General features: G+C 35.7%; 2 protein-coding genes, 1 long non-coding RNA gene and 1 pseudogene across 3 annotated transcripts; 2 read left to right on the top strand and 2 right to left on the bottom strand.

Moving 5' to 3' along the window:
* Window positions 1–1,512: 1,512 nt before the first annotated feature.
* Window positions 1,513–3,407, bottom strand: LOC143568585 (cationic amino acid transporter 5 pseudogene; annotated as a pseudogene).
* Window positions 3,408–4,875: 1,468 nt separating this feature from the next.
* On the bottom strand, window positions 4,876–9,121 carry LOC143568591 (uncharacterized). Its single transcript, XM_077054709.1, has 6 exons — window positions 9,002–9,121; window positions 6,503–6,616; window positions 5,770–5,973; window positions 5,552–5,660; window positions 5,167–5,451; window positions 4,876–5,087 (listed from the first exon to the last, which is right to left on the bottom strand). The coding sequence occupies exons 1-6, from the start codon at window positions 9,119–9,121 to the stop codon at window positions 5,077–5,079; spliced, it is 843 nt and encodes a 280-aa protein (XP_076910824.1). The 3' UTR covers window positions 4,876–5,076.
* Window positions 9,122–13,887: 4,766 nt separating this feature from the next.
* LOC143568584 (receptor-like protein kinase FERONIA) lies at window positions 13,888–17,380 on the top strand. The gene is made up of 4 exons (XM_077054706.1): window positions 13,888–14,371; window positions 14,470–14,517; window positions 14,888–15,877; window positions 16,406–17,380. Exons 1-4 carry the CDS (start codon window positions 14,168–14,170, stop codon window positions 17,048–17,050), a joined length of 1,887 nt encoding a protein of 628 aa, XP_076910821.1. The 5' UTR covers window positions 13,888–14,167; the 3' UTR covers window positions 17,051–17,380.
* A 2,557-nt stretch (window positions 17,381–19,937) lies between these two features.
* Window positions 19,938–21,492, top strand: LOC143568583 (uncharacterized). Its single transcript, XR_013141591.1, has 3 exons — window positions 19,938–20,763; window positions 21,084–21,233; window positions 21,393–21,492. It is a non-coding gene; the product is annotated as an uncharacterized LOC143568583 (long non-coding RNA).
* Window positions 21,493–22,232: the final 740 nt, after the last annotated feature.

Raw genomic sequence — 22,232 nt, 5'->3', positions numbered from 1 at the left:
AACGACATCTGCGTAACCGGTGACGAAAATCAAGAAGCAAACCCGAAATATACAGTAATTTCAAATAAATCACTTTTGTAAACCAACCCGTTTTGGCCCTAAACCCGTTCTGACTCGACATCAGTCTGACCTGGCCCCTATCTACTCGAACCTGAACCAAATTAACCATTTTTCTTGTATCGACTTGTTCTGACCCTAATCCACTTTTACAAATGACCTAAGCTCACTTGACTCGACCTGTTACCAGTTATACACGATAATCGCGTAACATGTTATCTTTTTAAAACTAAAAAAATATAGCAATATCATACTCAAATTAAAGAGGATAAAATACTCGTTTTTATGATGTAGTTATTTTAAGAAAAATATTAACGTGTGTAAAGATATGGCCGTTAAAAAGTCGAGGGGTAGTTGGTTTTGAATTAGGGGGTATATGTGTAACTATTATCTAAATTTACAAAATAAAGTAGTGAAGTTGATAGACCAAAGTTATAAGTATATTTTAAATGAATGAAAAGACTTAATTATCCTTAATTTTTATATTTTTGATGCATTGTATGTTGTACATAAAACATTGAGTTTGGTACCTCTTAAAATTTAAGAGGCCCCTCACTCATGCTTTATATATAGTATAGATAAATCATTAAGAATAATATTCTTACAATTAATTAAACTCGATAAGCGTAATATTTGTATTGATAAAATTTCCCGAACATATAAACGGGCCAGGTACTGGATAAAATATTAGACGTAAAGATCTGAGATGTTATAGTAGTCGTGGCGATTGTGTTTTTCTTCATGATTGTGTTAAGAAGATCGGTAGAGATTGTTCCATATATCTATTGAAGGAAAATGGAGTCAATCCGTTCCCGATCATCATGTGTTGCGACGTCAGGTTTTGGGACGGTTTTGGGATCAACTTCTTTAGAGGAGGAAGAGGTTGGTGGTGGGCGTGAGGAAAGGTGGTTGAAGACTTGGTAAGCCTAACAACGAGTTTTAAATAGCTCTGGTCAAGTGGAATATTGGGCAGACTCCATCTCTAGTGTAATGGGGATAAATTTTTTGATGTTTGATACGGTTTCAAGAAAAAGTGATGGCTGCTGGGGTAAGACATGGACTTGTGATACCATATTAGAAGAGTATTCACAATTCCCTCCTCTGCTTATTCTCATTTATCGGTATAAATAATTACATTGTATATCTGGTATGATTGTCTCCATAGCTACTACAATAATCTATTTGAAGCAATATATATCAAGTAATATAGTTTCTATAACTACAAGTCATCCCGGCACCATCTAGCAGTCATCGCACCACCACCATGCGACCTCCACCGTTACCACTACCATCATAACAATATAGCGAATATACCTGTTTTGATATTTTTTTTAAATCATTTCAACTTGACTTTATTTTGGTTATAACCTTTTCTGACAGAAACCAAATTAATAAACTTTTAAAATGACCCGTTTTAATCTGGACTCATTTTGTTTTAAAACCCGTATTAACCAAACTTGTTCCTACCCAAACCCCTTTTAATCCGTCACCCGAACTCACCCATTTTGTCGGTATACAAATATCATAGATCAATAAGCAGAATTGCATTCCATTATTATAATTATACATCCATCCATATAGCATTGAGTTACACTTGAGGTTCCTGATGTGCCATATCATAAGTGGCATGAAGACCAAACAAGACATAGTAAACCAACATAATCCCCGTGCATATTCCAAACCGAATAAAAGCCATATAACCCAACGACCCCATTAAAAACAAATTCGTCGCAATCGACAGTGAAGGAAGCCATGGAACTAATGGCACCCCCCACACTTTCGGCGTGCGTTGTTGCGGCAAAAGCAACGAAATCCCAAGTGTACCCATGAACCACAACGGGACAGTCACCGCATAACCAACCCAACCACTCGAGTCTAACCCCCAACTAGCCGATATCCCAATTGATGACAGTATTATGATCAACAAAAACCCGACTAGTTTCAATAAATTTGTACGCGGGGTCACCTCGTGTACATAATACCTTCTCACGATAAGTGCAACTGCCATCATCATGAACACAAAAAGCGTGCTCACGGATAATAAACTAGATAAAATGTCCAAACTCGAAAAGAAAGCAATGCACGCACTCGAGATAGTCACTAACAACGTCGCGTTTATTGGAGTTTTTGTTTTCGGATGGACTAAGGCGAACCATGGTGGAATCATGTGCGCTCTGGCAATATGAGTTATATACCGAGCTTGACCAAGCGCGCCAACCAATAGGACCGTGGTCATACCCTTGAGTGCACCTAGAGCCACTAAATACTTAGCCCATTTCATCCCAACCCTCTCAAACGCAATTGAATAAGCCGCATTCGGGTCAATGTCTGTGTATTTTTGCATCATGGTTAGCGAAAGCGCCATGAGGCAATAAATTACTGTAATAATCGACATCGATCCGAGCAGGCCTAGTGGTATGTCCCGAGACGGGTTCTTCGTTTCTTCCGCCATCGTCGCAATAGTGTCAAACCCTCCGTAAGCAAAATACACAATAGCCGCGGCTCGGAACACACCCTCGACACCAAAAGGCACGAACGGTTTCATATTGGAAGTGTCCGCGTGTAAAAACCCGGCGATGATCACAAACAAAATCACCGCCGTGTTGACCGCGGACGCGACCCAATTGAGAAATGACGTGTTGCGGGTACTACTCATCGCAATTGTGGCTGCGACCGCAAGCACGACAACCGCAATCGGGTCTAAAAGATTATACCCTTCCGCGAGATCAGTATGTATTCGTAACGAATTCGGTTCATGGTTTAAAAGCGAGGTGAAGTACGAAGTCCACGCCCGGGCGACCGCTGCGCTGCCCACAATGCATTCGAGAAGAATGTTTCCCGCGGTAATGAAAGCCGCGAAGTCTCCGAGTTCGACTCGGAGGTACGCAAACGAGCCTCCGGCTACCGGAATCTCGATTGCGAATTCGGTGTAGCAAAAAACCGAAAGCATGGCTGAGAAACCCGAAGCAACGTATGACAAGACAATAGCGGGTCCCGCGTTTTTGCTGGCTTGTTGACCGGTGAGAACGAATATTCCAGCTCCAATGACTGCTCCAAACCCGAACCACATTAAGTCCCACCAGGTGAGGCAACGCTTCATGTCGTTTTCGCTTTGTTTTCGTAGTTTTTCGATCTCATCGGAGTCTTGAGAGCGGGTTAGAAGGCGGTTTTTGAAGCGGGGATATGTGCGGGATAAAGCGTGGCGGTAGGAAGACCAGTCCTGGAAAGATTGTTCCGGGAAGAAGTCTTGTTTGCTCCATCTCCAGTAGGATTGTGGCTGGACTTGGTCGTCATTCTTGTTTGCTATTATAATGTTTTCTGATGAAGACATTTTGAATGTATATTAAGTTGTGGTTACTGGTTAGTTTTATTGTGAAGACATTTTGCTATTATTGGTTGGAATGGAAACATAAAAGAAGATGAATGCTTTGGATGGTATGGAAACATAACATTGACTTAGAAAATGTTTAAATGCCATCTGTTTTCATTGGGTCACTCGACACTCGTTTTTCTAAATGGATGTGATGTGTGGCCATGACGTTTAAGGAAAAAAACATATGTTGTCTTATTCTGGCGGCTTGGTTGAATTTAAAAGAAATATAGGAATTGTTAGTGAAGTACTCTTGAAGATAATTTCATTTACATTATTTTTTTCTTTTAAGTGTGTAAAGAATCTAAAATATATGACACGCTATAATAATCTAGCCCTTATAACTTAAATTAGGCGAATTCGAGCTCCGACAAACTCATGCTCAAGTTTATTAGACTCAACTCGTTTACACGAGGACTTGCGAGTGTGGGTTTGAAGGGGATGAAATGGGCATCTTAAATATGGTAGTTATTGTAATGGTCGTATGAGGGCTCAGTGGTAGGACATAGTTGTATGGCTCATAATGGTGCCTGGTGGTGATAGTCATACTAGGTGGATAGCGTTAGTAGATATTCTTAGTCCTAAAAATAATAAACTTTTTAACTAATTACTTTTTTATAAATTAATTAAAGTTTAATTTCAAGATTAAACCAATAATTACTTCAAGGAAACGTTATCATCAGTCATAACAAAGTGATTGACTTATAGACGGCCAAACACTAAGAAAGAAGACTAGTGACTTTTGAGGTCTCCGGTGTACTTAATTGTGATTGGTAAAAAAAATACAAGTTAAAATATTTCAATCGAGTGTTTTGGACGGCCAAATACTTTATCTCACTACACTTTTTGATTGGTAAAAAATACTTAATTGTGATTTTATAAGACGGGGGGACTGCTTAAAGGGCCAGGGAAAGAGTAGGATAAAATAGAATTTGCCAAGAATACCGTCCCTTGGTTTGTCTTGGGTATTTCCCCGCCGAATCCGGAGAACTTTTACCAGTTTCTACCGAGGATTTTGATACTTTTTGTGTCTTTTGCTCGAGTCTTTGGCAAAAGTTTTTACTGAGAAATTAGGTCGGGGAACTAGGATGGAGTGAGACGCCTCCTTCAACATGCAAAGCCTTTACTCTTGAAAAACCAAAAAGGCTATAATCGTCTTTGCTATTTTAAAATAAAACGAATCTATACGTCTCTTCGTTTTGGTCATTTCTTTTGGATTTATGTTGGAAGTTCTTGCCTTTGTGTGTTGAACACACGGATACGTCTTTTTTGATTCGGACACTAATGGCTAAAATGCACTATTAAAGTTATCAAGATACACATTCTTTTCAATAGAGCCTTATCTATCAAACACTATTTCAACAATACATATAAAACACTTTAAAATAGAGTAAAATAAAACTATACTTTCTTTCTTAAAGATATGTCTGTTAGTTTCTATCAGGGGAAAAATAATGAGAAATGCTAGAACCTCGTTTAACTGTGTTCGCTTGCTTTTGAGGCCGAAGCCACGTGCGAACCTCTTCCTGTATTTCTGGTGGCAACTCTTCAACCACCGATTGGTCAATTTCATCTGCATTGTAACGCCATGTATTTGCTCTTCGTGCATTTTGACTTTCGGTTAATGCCTCGCTCTCTATATTCAATTCTTATTGTACTCCTTCAATCAGTACATCAACAACAGTCATTTCAAACACTAAAATATGTAAAACATGAAAAATAATAATGAAGTCTGATACCTGATGACAAACATCTTGTTTCTTGCTTTGATGAAGAGCATGAGTTAGTTTGGAGAAACCTCAGAATCGAAGATGTTCCCTTTTCTTTTGTTGCTTTCCTTTTGTGCTCATTCGATTGTTTTCCTTCGTTAATATTACTTTCTTTCTGAGATAACCTTGGTTGTGGTTCATGATGTTTTGAAGTCAAACATACATCATCTTTACATGTGGTCTCATTTTGGTCAAAAGTGGAAGTATCATGTGTGATTTGAGTCTGTCGCCCGCCACATTCAGTTTGATGAGAGGCTGAATGGTTTTCGGTCCAATTAAATGAAAAAAGTAATTAGTGTACTAGCATGGGTGATTAATTATAAAAGAAAAAACCATTATGAGAAAGATTTACAACTTGATGGTGACAAAGTATCATCTTCTGGTGCAAGTTTTTCATCAGACGGTTCTAATGAAGGTTGAAACCGATCTTGACCATGGAAGTATTTCGTGATTGAAGAAGTCCCCTGCCAATACAAAGTTACAAACATAAAGATTCCTTTTAGTGAATATAATCTCACTTTTAGAATTTTAAAAAATAATTATTATTATTATAATAATAAGGGCATTTCTTACTGACGGTACAGCAACAATTTTGCTGGCTGAAACAGAAAGATTAGTAATTCCCCAGCCGCCATCGGCAGGATTCGTATAGGACCCGAGGAATTCACGTAATGCAGCTTGGAAGAGATTTACAGAATCTTCTAGAATCTTCCCTGCTCCGTATCTTAAAGGGCATGACCTAGAAGGGAACTTTTTCTGTGAATCTGTATCTGTGGACTGCAAAAACAACATTAAATGTAAACCTGGAAGAACGGGTGTGTTGGGTTTGGTTTGGTTGGGCAACGACTCGACAAGTCAAAACAGGTTCAGGTCAAAGCGGGCAGTTTCTTAAAAGTAGTAAACTAGGCTTGGATTAAAATGGATTGTGAGCAAAATGAGTTCAGGTCAAAATGGACCTTTTTTTATCAATTTGGGTTCAGATCATAACGAGTTCTAACAAAAAATAAGATCAGTTTAAACTTTAAATGAGCTGTTACACAGAAAAAGTATCAAAAGAAACATGTTTATATTTTTTTTTAATATAAAAGTGTTAGCCCATTTAAGTTAACAAGTTTTATAAGAGTGATCCATTTTGAACCATTACCCAAAGTGAACCTATATACCACATGTTTATTTTGTCTAAATCAACCCAATCTCCAAAGAATGGGTCATGATTGCCACCTCTAATTGAATGATCAAAACAGTATAAAAAGAAAAAGAAAAAATGCCAAGAAAAGGGATTGAAGTCTGAAGAAAGAATAACAACCTTGTATGCATTAACATGCAGAGTAAGTGTATGTGCAACTCGTTTATTTGTTTCTAGATCTAACTGCAGTCGTTCACTTAACTCTTCGCACAGTTCTTTCAGCCATTTTTCAACCTGAATGAATTAAAACAAAACTAGCAAATATTAATAAACTTTAGTACTCAAAAATAGCTGGAGATAGAAGAAGATACACACAACAGCCAGTCAACAATACTCACAGCAGCAATAGATTTTATCCATAAGCACCTCAGACTGCACCTTGATGATTTCTTTGAAGAGATCTTAGTTAATGATCAACTTATAAGACTTCATTGTTGCAATGACTTCCTCATTCTTACGGCTTAGCGCGCCAGCGACCACATTAGCTTTACCTGGATAGTAATTGATATCACAATCGAAGTACTTTATCAGCTCTAAGCATCTCCTCTGTCTCATATTCATCTCTTTCTGCTTGAAGAAGTACTTCAAACTCTTATGATCGGTGTAAATAGTGCACTTAGTATCATATAAGTAGTGTCTCCAAATCTTGAGGGCATGCACTACTGTTGCTAGCTCCAAGTCATGTGTCGGGTAAGTACTTTCATGAACTTTCACCTTTCTGGACACATAAGCTATCACTTTCCTCGTTGCATTAACACGCAACCTAACCCACGATGCGAAGCATCAGTACAAACAACCAAATCCTCATCACCATCGAGTAGAACAAGGACTGGAGCGTGCGTGAGTCTTTTCTTCAATTCCTCTAAAGCCTCTTCTTGAAACTTACCCCAATTGAATATCACAGACTTCCGGGTCATTCCGGTCAACGGTGCGGCTATCTTGGAGAATCCTTTGATGAATTTCCTATAATAGCCAGCCAACCCTAAGAAGATGCGCATATCAGTCAGGTTCTGCGGAGTCTTCCAATTCATTATAGCCTCAATCTTAGATGGGTCCATGGCAATCCCTTCAGGATTTATCACGTGACCTAGAAACTATACCTCACGCAACCAGAATGCGCACTTCAAAAACTTGGCATACAGTTTCTCTTTCTTCAAGATCTCCAATACTTTCCTTATATGTTCAGCATGGTCAGACACGCTCTTCGAATAAATCAGTATATCATCAATGAAAACGATAACTGACTTATCCAACATCGGGAGACATACCCTATTCATCATGTCCATAAATGTTGCAGGAGCATTTGTTAGACCGAATGATATCACGAGGAACTCGTAGTGTCTATACCACTTCCGAAACGCTGTCTTTGGGATGCTTGCCCCTTTCACTTTCATATGATGATAGCATGATCTAAGGTCTATTAGTGAGAATCAACTCGGACCTTGTAGTTGATCAAACAAATCTTCAATCCTGGCAACGGATACATGTTCTTCACCGTAAGCTTGTTCAAATCACGATAGTCTATACACATTCTCATACTTCCATTCTTCTTCTTAACAAACAACACTGGCGCGCCCCACGCGGAAACACTCGGCCTAATGAAACCTTTTTTGAGGAATTCTTGCAGTTGAGACATCAATTCTTTCATCTCGAACGACACCAGGCGGTAAGGTGCTTTCGTGACAGGCTGTGCTCCCGGTATTAAGTCTATTTGAAATTCTATCTCTCGCTCCTGTGGCAACCCCAGAAGATCCTCAGGGAACAATTCTGGGTAGTCCCGCACAACAGGAACATCTTTCGCTTCTTTCGTCTCGGCCATAGCTTTGACAACATACGGTAGGTAGGAACCGCACCCTCATCTTAACAATCCTTCAACTTTTATCATCGAAATGACATTAAGCCATGAACTTTCCTTATCACCATAAACCGTCACCGTACCACCATCCAAGGATTTTAACCTTATTATCATACTCTTACACACTATCGGAGCTTCAAACTCAGATAGCCAGTCCATTCCCAAAACCACATCGAACCCTCCTAAGGTCATAACATACAAGGTAACAGGGAACTCACGTCCCTCTAGCTCTATCTTACAATCCTTAACAATTCTTGTTATCCTAACCGAGGTCTCACTAGCGGTTTCTACTATGAAGGTTTCAGGCACACGACAACATTTTATTTTTGCTAACATACTAAATGGTGTAGCTATGAAATTTCTACTTGCACCTGAATCAAACAACACAGAAACGGAAATAGCGTTGACTAGAAACGTACCTGCCACAACATCTGGGATCTGCTTAGCCTACTCCTGAGTTAGCATATAGGCCATAGTCCTCAGCCTAGATTGGTCACCGTCCTTCTTCCCACTTCCTCCAGCTTCACCCTCAGTTCACTCCCTTGCCATATGACCCGTTTTACCACATTTGTAGCATGCGGGCTTTCACTGCATTCATGAACATAATGCCCCACCTTTCCACACTTGTAACAGACATTTGATCCAACCCTACACTCCCCACCATGATCCCTTTCACATTTGTGACAAACATTCGTTCCAACACCCCACTTGCACTCGTCAGCGTGCATCTTCCCACAAGTCTTACACGACTTCTTCTCCCACACCTTCTGTTTCTTATCTCTAGGATTCCACATCTGAGTACCGAGTCGTCTGACAGGAGCGACCCATTTCTTATCATTCTTCTCTTCCACTACCACTTCGTCCACCGCCAAGTCGTAAACCATCTCTGCGAGTCCCACAGCAGAATCAAAAGTAGCATGTTTACTAGCCTTGACCGAGACGCGAACATTCTTCTGATGTAACACTTGATTCGCTTGGCTTCAGTATCACCGCATTAGGCACCAACCTTGACATGCGGTTAAATTCGGTAGTATACTAGCGGTGTGTTATTATGGGTGAGCAAGATAAGGGTCGAACCCTTGAAACCCGGTTACCCGACTCACAAAAATCTTAATTAGACCCGAATATATAGTATGGGTTGGGTTAAGGGTATTTAAATTTCACCTTAAAGGGTAAAATGGTTCCAAGGGTCCGACCATTTTTCAAACCCTTGACCCGTTTACTAGTTTCTAGATAGATATACATCATATTCGTGATTAATTTGAAATTTAGGATATATTTGTATATCATATATGATTCATCTGAAATTTCCCAACTACTAAGAAAAATAAAAGAATAAAGGGTCATACTACTGATTGGAAACATATATATGGGAATCACTAAATTGTTCTCTACATGTAATTTGTGAATGTGAATATTATTTGCATGAGTTCAAATAGTTGATAGACGTTCGAAGTTAGACTTTACTATGTAACTAAATGAAAGTATAATTGTTTTATTAGTCATGTATTAAAGTCATATATGAGATATGCAACTTGTAGATGCAGAAAATGAGATGTGATTATTTCCTTCCAGGGTAAAGGGGTTGGACCCTTGAAACCCTTATTTATACCCGACCTTTTATTGTTTAGAGGGTAGGGTCTCGGGTCCACATTTCTTCCTAAAAGGGTAAAGGATCCGGATAGGGTATTAGGTAAAAGGGTCGGGTCTTACCCTTTGAACAGTCATATGTGTCATCTTACCCACCATTAAATAATTTTTTAATTTCCATTCTTTAATTTAAAAAATTTATATGTTAAATGATATAACTGTTAATGTATTTATACTATCTAATATGTATTAATTACCTCAATTATGACTTTCTTAACATTATATTATTTACAGTTTCTAATTACCTCAATTAAGTTATTACCTAAGAAAGAATGGTTAATAACTTGATCAATTGACTGAATTTTTTGACGGATGTATTACAAATTTACATGTCACAAGTGTCTGGTACAAGTTGACTACATTTGGGTATAGATAATTGGAGCGTAGTTGAAAAGATATATAGCAGTTTGATATATTTTAGGTTCAAGGATACACTTAGTTATCAAACAGTTCATTATATTTCGCAAATAATTTGCCCTTATACTATTTTTTTTGTTTATCTCAAAGTTTCTTTTTGACTTTTTTTTATATAGTTGTGATTATCCGGTGATGGACAAAACCAGTCCACTCATAGTCGGCAAATGACATAACCAATGTTGTTGTGACTAAGGTCGTTTCTCTATATGTGAGTGAACAAGCTTGACCAGTTTCAACTACAAGATGGTTATGATTATTTATGTGTGTGTGTGTGTGTAAGATTCAGCCTCTTGTTTTGCATGACTCTCGAAAACAAATGCAGAAGCTACAATGTTACATAATAAAAGTTTATATATAGAAACAAAGATTAATTTATTACCCATGTCTTCTTAGTTTTTATGTTAATTTAATTAGGCGGATCAGGCTAATATTTTGTTCAGGTTAATGGTTTTTTAGTATAATTAGTTCGGCTCGAAACATTTTATGAACGGAAAGTGTTCGGGTTGAAATGGGTTGTTTTAAAAGAATATTAAATTGGTTCGGTCAAAATACGTGTGTCAAAAAGGGTTATGATTCGAATGAATACGGGTCGAATCATGTTGTTTTAAATCATAGTATTTTATAACTTAAAAATAGAATTCATTATTCATGTATTCTTAGCTTTGTATTAAATTAAACAGGCGGGCCGGGTTCATGTTTGGTTCAAAACACGTTTAGATCAATGTATTGTTTGAGTAAAATAAGTTCGGGTCAAAACAAATTGTTTTAAAATAATATCAAATTAGTTCAGATCAAGACGAACGGGTAAAAAGGAGTTATGATCAGAATGAGTTTGAGTTGAAACGGGTTATCTTAAAGAATATTATTTTATAACTTAAAATTCAAATTCATTATTCATGTATTTTTAGTTTTATGTTAATATGAACGAGCGGTTCCGGTTCATATTTGGTTCAAAAACAAGTTTGTTGAAACAACCGGTATTTCAAACCCGATGAAAACTTTTTCCATTGAATTATTTCATTTATGAACAATTTATGTTCTAATCCCTTGTCACTATTATATTTAGTGTAATGTATAATTTCATTTATGAGAAATTATTATACTTACTAAATTGTTAGGCATTATTCACATATAAATTGTATCGAATATATAAACATATTTTTTATTGACATTATATTATTTTTCGGTATATGTAATACACGAGTTACTAACCTAGTACAAATTGAATTAACATGTTAATAGTGATAATCAAGTAGAGTAATTATAGCATAATGTAATTACACTATGATTTACTACGATTTAATTACATAATTACACTACTTTTATATAATTACATTACTTGATTTGCATAGTTAGAACATTAATTTAATTTGTACATTAACTTTCCCATATATTAAGATCGTGTGAGAACCATTTGGTAATTGAGAACCATTTTAGACCACACATGCGAAAAAAATTAAAAAACCAAACAAAATGCAAAAGCCAAAACGTTTATCTAGCATCACGGTTTCATTATAAAAAAACTCTCGATTTTGCTAAATTATACATATATGTATAATACTTATAAACACGTATATACATATAGGTATATATATATATATAGAGAGAGAGAGAGAGTAAGGTTATAATAAGAAGTAGATTTTTCCTAAAAAATGTAGAAAGTGTGTTTTCACCACTATATCTAATAAAACACACCGCACAATAAACACACCACAACTAAAATAAAACACACCGCATAATAAACACACTTTTCATATTCACCATCAGATCAACATATCTAACACATCAGATTACTTCTTACACTTCTTAGACACACTCTACTTTTATTTTAACCCCACCCTATATATATATATATGTTATTTTTATATGCATATGTACAATTAAGATACATGATAATGTACATATGTGTATATTATGTAATTGAGATTAAATGATATTATACATATATGTATAATTTAGTATGACCGATATTTTTTATTGAAATTGGGTGCTAGATAAACGTTTTGTTTTTTTTTTACTTTTTTAAAAATTTTCGTTTTATAATTTTTTTAAAAGGATTTTGGGGTTTAAAATGATTCTCAAAGTTCTGAATTTCAAAAAGTTCTTTTACGATCCTCATCACATACACACACACACGCATATATATATATATATATATATATATATATATATGGGTGGGAGCTAGAGAGAACTCATTTTAAAGAGAGAACTAGTAAAGAATTATTTTTAACTATTTTAAAAAAAATGTTTTGTGATTTCTTTTTCTTTCCTCCTAATAAGATGATATTATCCTAAAAAAAAAAACTTGTCGGTGTAGTACTGTAGTGCATATGTGCACTAATGCCTATTGCATATATACAATAGTGTTTTATTGTATATAATACAACACAATTGTATTATCCAATACACACTATCGAATATATGCAAATACGACACTAATAATTGTATGCAAAACACATAATGCACATATGCACTATATCAATTTTTTTTAATTTTTGTATATAATATAACACTATTGCAAATATACAATACAAACAACTATATATATATGTTATTCAACACTATTTAAAATATCAAAATGCACACTATTGCACATATGCATTATAAAAAAAGTCGGTGTATTGCATTACTCGTTAATTTTTTAAATTTTTTTTATATTTTTTTGTGGTGAAGAATAACAACATATAAAAAGGATGAAAGAAAAAAATTTTAAAAATATTTTTTAATTAAATTAAAAATATTTTATTATTAGTTCTCTAGTTCTCTTCATAAAATGAAGTTCTCTCATGATCCTCTCTCTCTCTCTCTCTCTCTCTCTCTATATATATATATATATATATGAATGAGTTCATTGGGGAACTTTCAAAAAAGTGATGAATTGAGGAACTCAATCTTACACCGTTCATCTAATCTTACGATGCAAATTTTGTGTTCTTTGATCATTAATATCTCAAATGATTTTATCAAATTAAAAAGCCCTTAAAAACTAAGCCCACCCCCCCCCCCCCCCCAAATCTAGGTAAAAAAGCTCTCCAACCTCCCGCTAAAAAAATAATTTAACCATAAACCCGGAAAACCTAAACCTAAAAAAAAAAAAACCTAACCATAATGGCATAATCCCAAAAAGCTGAACTAAACCCGAAGTCTAAACTGATAATTTAAGTTCCCTTTTGAACCTATTTGCTATGTATATTTGTTTGGTTTGAAAAAAAAATCACCCCCTGATTAATCTAAATCCTTAATTATGTTCCTTTGCAATTTAGAGATTCAAACATAAGGAGATACTATCGGCCACCGACAACTTTTCTGATACAAATCTCATCAAGGAAAGTGCATTAGGAAAGATGTACAAAGGACAACTCTCGGTGAATGAGGAGATAAAGAGATTTTGGGTACGGAGGTTAGCTTATACGTGTGGACAAGGAGACGGGTTTCAAACGGAGATCTCAATGAGTGGGCAAAATAAGAATATCGTCTCTGTTCTTGGGTTTTGTGGTGAGAATAATGAGCAAGTCGTCATTTACAGTTACAAGGATATATTTCACGGAACTCTTGACCAACATCTAAGGACTCCACATCTCACATGGTCCCAAAGACTTCAAATATGTTTAGGCATTGCACAGGGATTGAATCACATCCTCTATGATCTCATACATTGTGATATCAGTAGCTCTAAAGTATTTTTAGATACTAACTGGGTACCCAAGATATATGGGTTCGAGCTGTCCACAAAATATCCTCAAAGTTGGAGGCACCGCCTTCTCTTCTCTAGCTACTTTGACACCAACGAATTGACACCCAAATATGATGTCTACTGTTTTGGCGTGTTATTTCTTGAAGTCCTCTGTGGAAGGAAACCAAAGATGACAAGTTATGGTGTTGAGGAAGAATTAGATGAGATCATTGATCCTAGTTTAAAGAAACAAATGGACACACAGTCGTTGAGCCGTTTCAAAGAGTTGGCTTATAAATGCTTGAATCAACAACTTATGCAGCGTCCAACTATGGATCAGATTGTCATAGAACTTAAGGAGGTGTTGGAACTTCAATGGAAACATGAAAATCTTGTAAGCCCATACTTTTGTTGTTTCTTTTGTTCTTCTTTTTCTCATAATCACTTTTATGTTTAAGAATTTATTTTTCATTGTGGTAATTTGCATTGAAGGAACACTCAGTAGCAGCCGATGAAGATACATCATCCAACATCTTGAAGGTAATTTCTTTCTTTATATTATATTAAGGTGTTTCTGGTAAATAAAATTGATTTTCACTATCGTACGTATATGGACACCACATTTAACTAAATCTGAATTCCTTTTAGTGTGTTTAATGTTTATCTAATACAAAGTCATATATTTGAACAAAATAATTGTATGAAAAGGATAAATAGAAGATCCGCGTACCCAACAACACTAAACTAAAATGGTGCTCTTGTGATTGTGGATATATATGTTTTGTTTTAATAAACTTCGGTTTTAACTTTTAAAGTCTGCAAAGATGCATCATTCTTTTATATGTCTTATTAACTTAAAAGGATGTACAAGCTGCAATACCCCCTTCTCACCAACCGCATTATTTTGTAGATGGACTTTTTGAAGATACCACTAAGCGAAATAAAACTAGCAACAAATAATTTTGATGAAGGTTACTCTATCGGGTCTGGTGAGTATGGTATAGTTTACAAAGCAAACCTTGATGTTTACAATACCCAAAGTTTGTCATCATCGGAAGGAAAGTGCAAACCCAAGATAAACAAAACAGTAGCTATCAAACGGATTTTTAGTAGAGCAGATGAGCAAGGTAAACAAGGGTTTCTAACAGAAATTGAATTGCTTACCAGTTGTAAGCATCCGAATATAGTCTCTCTACTTGGGTTTTCTAGAGAAGCTCGCGAAATGATTCTTGTTTATGAGTACGCTTTTAAAGGAAGTTTGAGTGATTATCTGGGATACACTTGTAAAACAACTAATCTAACTTGGGCGCAAAGAATACAAATCTGCCTTGATGTTGCGCATGGAATTAATTACCTTCACACCAACATGGAGGGAAAGCCAAGGATTATACATCGAGATATAAAGAGTGAGAACATATTATTAGATGAATACATGAACGCAAAGATTGCTGACTTTGGTCTCTCTAAATTCCATCCTATGAAGCAACAAGCTAGTACTATCTGCACAAAAACTATCGCAGGCACAGAGGTTTATATGGATCCAGAATATTTGACTACGTTCAAGTATAAAAGGGAATCAGATATTTACTCCTTTGGAGTAGTTTTATTTGAGGTCCTATCTGGGAGAGTGGCCTATGATTTAATTTACCTAGGTGAAAATAACATGGGGCTTGCACCCATCGCAAGGCGGCGCTTCAACGAGGGAACATTAAAGGAATTGTTAGATCCTAAAATAATAGAAGAAGATGGTGATCACTTATTTACTATAAATAGAGGACCCAATCAAGATTCTTTTGACACATTTTCAAAAATTGCGTATCGATGCTTGGCAGAAACTCAAGCGAAGCGTCCAACCATGGAAGCTGTCATCGAGGAACTTCAAAATGCTTTAAACTTGCAAGTAAGTCAACATTTAAAATATTACAATATTTCTCTTTATATTCAAGATTCTTTTGGCACATCAAGATCTCTATTAAACATATTGTGCTCATTAGCATTTTAGAAGGATGGCAGAATTAAATTATACTTTAAGCATACATAGTCACAAACCTGTATTTCATATGTAGATAAGTACACAACATATATTAATTTATATTTGTATTCATAATAAAAGTTTCAAAGCCCTCTAGTCTCCCAGGCACAATAGATTTGAAAAAGAACAATTCCAAAAGAGTAAAAAAAATCCTTTTTTCTTGTAGGGGTTTTTAAAGTCTAGTTTTTAACATCAATGGAACACCAATTTTTATATATTTTAACCATATTTATCATCACTTGATCTGTTGTTAGTCGATCATCATACTTTTTAAGTCAAGATCCCTTTTTACATTAACCAAACCCTGTACATAATTTTAAATTTGGCAGTTCCCTTTTAATTTCGTTATCAGCGGGTGTACATCATTCTTATTCATTTTAACACACAATGTTGCAGGGAGAAACCATGGTACTCTTGCGGTTTCGACTCGGTGATCTAGCATTGGCTACAGAGAACTTTGCTGAAACATATTGTATAGGTTTAGACAGTCACTGTATGGTGTATGGAGCTGAGCTTGATGATTTAGGCAACTATAGTTCACTGGCAACAGAAGGGAAGAATAATGGTGAACCATCGAACAAGCACATCACTGCAGCTATAAAACGCATCACTAATAGAAAAGGAGGGAAAGCAAAACAAGGATTTTTTGCAGAACTTGAAATGCGTGCTTATAAGCATCGCAACATAGTCTCTATTCTTGGCTTTTGTGACCAAGGTGATGAAATGATCCTTGTCTACGAGAATGCTTCCGACAGAAGCCTCGATGACTATCTGAAAAACGTTGATAACATGGATAATTTTACATGGACCCACCGTCTACGCATGTGCCTTGAGATTGCACGTGGACTCGATCACCTTCATACCAAAATGGCCAACCTGCAAACGATAATACACAACGACATAAGGAGTGCAACCATTCTGTTGGACAAGAAGGGGGAGGCGAAAATTGCTTCCTTTGGGATCTCCAAGTTACACCCAACAAATCAAGAAGTAAAAATCAAAGTGTATGAGGATCCAGAATATGAAAAACAGGTAAAGTGAAAAAAGGATCTGATGTATACTCTTTTGGAGTTGTGCTTTTTGAAATCTTTTGTGGAAGGGTAGCATATGATCCAGTTTACATAGTAAAAAATGACAAAGGGCTTGCAGCCATTGCACGTCAATGTTTGCATGATGGAACCATAGTGAGTATAGTCGATCCGAAGCTCAAGGAAGAAACTGATGGAGATGCTTTTGCTTCAAATTATAGAGGATTCAATAAAGATTCGTTGGATACATTTTTAAAACTTGCACATCAATGTCTGGGAGAATCTTCTAAGCGTCCTACAATGAACTTTGTGATCAAGCAACTTGAGATGGCATTAAAGTTTCATGTAAGTCAATATTTTCAAACATGATGAAACTTGTTTTAAGTATTATGCTCAGCCTTCAATTTTAGGGGTTAATAATCACACAAACACAACACACGATATACCCGCACACACTGATCTGAAATAACAAGATGAACACAAGAGTTTTATAGTGGTTTGATCGGTTTGATATACACCCACTCTCCACAACTAGTCATCTTTCTATTAGGTGCTCCCAATTAACCTTTGCTCTGACTAGGCTATAGAACAACCTCTGGTCAAGATTATAATGTCTGCTCAGGATTATCCTCTGCTTGGATTATCCTTTGCTCGGGTAAACATCCTCTAGTCGGTGTTAAAGACTCCACACCCAATTTGCTCTCCTATTTTCATTAGCATTGAAGTATGTGATTATTATCGATGAACATTTTCCATCATCATATACAGTAGAAAAGAAATAGTCTTTCAAATGAATTAAGTTTAGATGATGTACTATTCTATTCATTTTGTTAACTAGAAAATCAATATTTGCAAACATGACGAAACGTGTTTTTTTTACTTTTACAGAATTCAAGCATACGTTTCTTACAACTTATGTTTCATAAAATCTTTTTGCATCTTTTGTTTTACACTTACTCTTATTTTGAATGCTTTATCTATTCAATATATAATTGGCTACCCAAAAAAAATCCTAGGTCTCGCTTTCAAGTCGCACCCATCCACCCCTCTTCTCCACCCTAATCGAGCCGCCGGATGGCCGCATCTCTCACAATAACCAAACCCTAGCCGTCACCGATTAAGTAAAACCCCGTCACGTTACTATCATGTAGCCAAAAAAGGCCCCATCAAAATATTAGTAATGGTTTCACCTACGGGTGTTAATCGGGGTCAACCCGATCGGGTTTTGGGTTATTCGGGTCGGGTTAGTCGGGTTTTTCAAAAAAATATATGACCCGCAACCCAACCCTATTAAGGTTCGGGTTTGTCGGGTTTGGGTTAATTGGGTTTCGGGTTATGCTATATTTTTTAGTTAGTTATTGTGTTGATAAGGGTTGCAAAGACGACTATAAGTTGTATAATCAATAATAAATTATCTAAAGAACCAATTGTTTGTCCTAAGAGCATCCACAACAACAAACATCAACAAACCGTCACATCTCAAACTTAATAACCAAACTCACACTTTTTTCCACAACAACAAACCTTCACAAACTAACACATCATCATCTACCAATTTATATTTAATAGATAAAAATACTTTATTTTTATATTAATCTTTATATTTAATCAAATACAAATATACCTATATAATATTATAATATATTAATGTGTTGATGAGTGTATAACTGTATATCACCTAATCACCAAGAGAAACTTCACCACAGCTTTTCCCCTTTCATTTCTGAAGACTAAAGTATCTACACGGACCTCTCGCCGGAAAATTTATAGATTCAACCCATCGCCGGAGAACACAAATCAATCTACCCATAGTTCAAATCGTAGTGGAGACGAAGATGGATCTAATTGTATTTCGATTTCACTTGAATATGGATGGAAGGAGATGATGCAAGTTTGTATAAGAGAGGGGGGGGGGGGCGCTCCATGTCCGTTGCAGGTTTGCAGAGCCGGACCTGCAACACTCCTCAATGTTCCACAACGGTGGCGTCTGGCTCCTTTCGCGTCCGTCGGCTGCCACATCGAATCGGACCTCGGGGCATGTTGCCCGTTGTCGATGCTCTAAGAGTTACTTTTCTTTAACTAATTAAAATGATAAGATCATGTGTAGTCAAAATGTCTGCATATTGTGTCATGTGGCGTCTCCGTCAGCAATGGAGAGTTTTGAAAAAATTGGTGTAGTGTTCTTATAAAACATTATTATTCAACTATCACAATAGTCTTATGCTAAATTTAAAAAATCAAAAATTTGTCTATGATTTTTAAGACTGAATATTTGTGAAAGAAAATTAACAAAAATTATTATAGTTTTCTTCAATATGAATATGTTTCAAAAATTGAATGTTAGTGTATACTTTAAACATAAACTCTTATATTTTTATATATATTTTAATTTTAAATAAAATATCTTCATTACACGTGGTTATTATATTAATATTTTTTTATATTAAATATGTTTACAATATAATATATGACATTAAATTCAATCAATGGAAATTGACCAATTAATATGGTATGTTGAATTTATAATCAATATATATTTATAACCAATATTTTTTTTTTCCATCAATTGAAGAGAAATGATTTGGGCGGGAATTTGATAGTGAAAATTAATCTCATAATGTCATGTGTCCAGAATTATTATTTTTTACTAGTATAGATCTATTGAAGTTGGTTATTTCATTAAATCAAGCAATTCCTTGCTTATATTTATTCACGCGTTTGTTTAATTTTGTTTAATTAGTTTGTAATTTACTCTTTTTTGAGTTATGAAGCCGACTGAATGTCTCATGGTTTACAGGAAAACGCCCTGAAAAGCCTCCAAGTTTCATTTAAAGATATTGAATCAGCCACAGAAAAATTTAGTGAAAAGAATTGCATTAGAAGTGATAGATTTTGGAAGGTATATAAAGGGGAACTTCCATTTCCACGAGGCCATGCTAGTGCTTCTAATGTTAGCGGGTGTACCACCATTGCTGCAAAGCGGTGGAATAGCAAGTTTGGTCAAGGAGATCATCATTTTCGGACAGAATTTAACATTCTTTCCAAATGTAGGCATGACAATATCATTGGTCTCGTAGGATATTGTAACGAAATGGATGAGAAAATCATTGTTTACGAGCATATGTCCAATGGAAGTCTTGATAAATATCTAAAAGATGCTAATCTTACATGGAGGAAACGGCTCAAGATATGCATAGATGTTGCAAGCGGATTGGAATTCCTCCATCAGGGTGATGTAACACAAAAGAAGGTGGTACACAGGGACATTAAAAGTTCTAGTATTCTACTAAATGATGCCTGGAAGGCAAAAATTTCTAATTTGGAGTTGTCTGCATTAGATTCATTACATCAGGACATGGAACATGTCAACGACAATGCTTACACTACATTCGGATACCTTGACCCACAATACAACAAGGTTTCTTAACCGAAAAATCAGATATATATTCATTCGGTGTGGTTTTATTTGAGATTTTGTGTGGAAGACTGGCATGGGTAGAGGATTGTAAGGATCACACTGGTCAGTCTTTAGGCCCTTTTGCTAAAAGGTGCCACAAAGAAGGAAAACTTGATGAGATAGTGTTTGAAGGCATCAAAGAACAAATTGGTCCAGAATCACTTGCTACATTTGCAGATATTGTCTACCAATGCTTACATGACAAGAGTGAAGAACGTCCAACAGCACGTGAAGTGGTAATACAACTCCAGAAAGCGTTGGATGACCAAGTAAGTTCTCATTGTTTTGACAAAAAGTACAAAATAAGGGGGTTGCGGCGCAGCTTGTTGCCCGTTTACCTGCCAATTCATTGTAAATCGTTTGCCTATTTTTATTTAAAATAAGCAAAAAAAAAAAAAAAAAGCAGTGGAATCTTTACAATATTAAACAACTGGTTTCACGGAATATATGTTCTGATGAAATGAAGTTGATGATTTATTTGAAAGCTACTTTTAGTTGAATATATTTTTATTCTCAAAGTAGAAATAGTTGTCTTGTAATGAGGAAATCTAATTTACTGGAGACATAATTAATTTTAATTATTATACAGGAAGATTATGAAATATGGGAGACCAGACTGCCTAAAGACTATAAAGAAATACTCCGGATGTCAGAAAACCCCGAGATCTACTCTACCGCAAAGAGAAAGGATCTTTACGACATATTTTCTAAAGGACTCCTCATTCAAGATGGCAAAGTGGTACTGTCTCATATATTTTGCCTTCCATGCATATTTTGCTCTTACAAGTTTTAATTCATTAGACAATGTTTTATGAATTTATATAATTCTACTTCATTTTTATTTGTTTGTTTTACATATGATAGATAGTGGATTTGATTTGTTTGTATTGTGCAACAGCGGTTTTCACTCGGAAGTAATGGAGAAAGACATGAAATGGCATCAGCATGCCAATTTCACAGGTCACACAAATGGCTTTCTGTTCCAAAATCAAGGTTTGTGTGCGTATTGACACAAATGTTAGGTAAATTATATATATCTTATAGTTAGCATGTGTGATGTTGGATATTTCGAATATGAATATCCAAATAAATACAAGAAGTCAATCTTTATCTTCTGGTGTCAATTACGGTGTTTACCTTGTCTTCAAATTTTGCGGTCCAAGAAAATCAGTAACTAAACGAATGTATGTGAACCTAACTTATGAAATGGGAGATGAAACTTTACATGCTTATTTTGCAACATGGAGAGAAGATGAGTGGATGACGGTTGAATTGTATCGTTTCTTGAACAACAAGGAATCAGATAGTACTGACTTTGAGTTTCTATTAAAGAGCTTTTCACGATGTTATTGTGGAAAGCGTGCTGTATATGTTGAAGGCGTTGAGTTGCAAGCCATCGACAATGCAAGTTTAACAATATTCTTTAAATGTGTTATTTTGTTTATATTACATGTTGTACATTACAGATTTAGTTATAACATGCTTTGATACATTTCTGTAGGTGAAACATGAAGGAAACATCTTAATGGCAGTCCAAGAAGTCCCGCAGCCAAACTCAGGCATGGATCAGATGCAAGAGTTGCCAACTAATGATATTCCGTTCGATATTTGTAGCATATTCACTCAAACTCTTTTGAAAGCATTCCGATGGAGAAACAAGAAGAAACAATTTATTATGCTTTCAGCAAATGAGGCCTTTTGTGACCCTTATAACGCGAATCGATTTAATTTGAAACCC

Source organism: Bidens hawaiensis, unplaced genomic scaffold (genome assembly GCF_021521415.1).
Source record: "Bidens hawaiensis isolate Kalapana, Puna unplaced genomic scaffold, B.hawaiensis_p1.1 tig00024015_1, whole genome shotgun sequence".
In the NCBI taxonomy this organism is placed as follows: domain Eukaryota; kingdom Viridiplantae; phylum Streptophyta; class Magnoliopsida; order Asterales; family Asteraceae; genus Bidens; species Bidens hawaiensis.
This window is presented reverse-complemented; position numbering and strand designations above follow the sequence as displayed.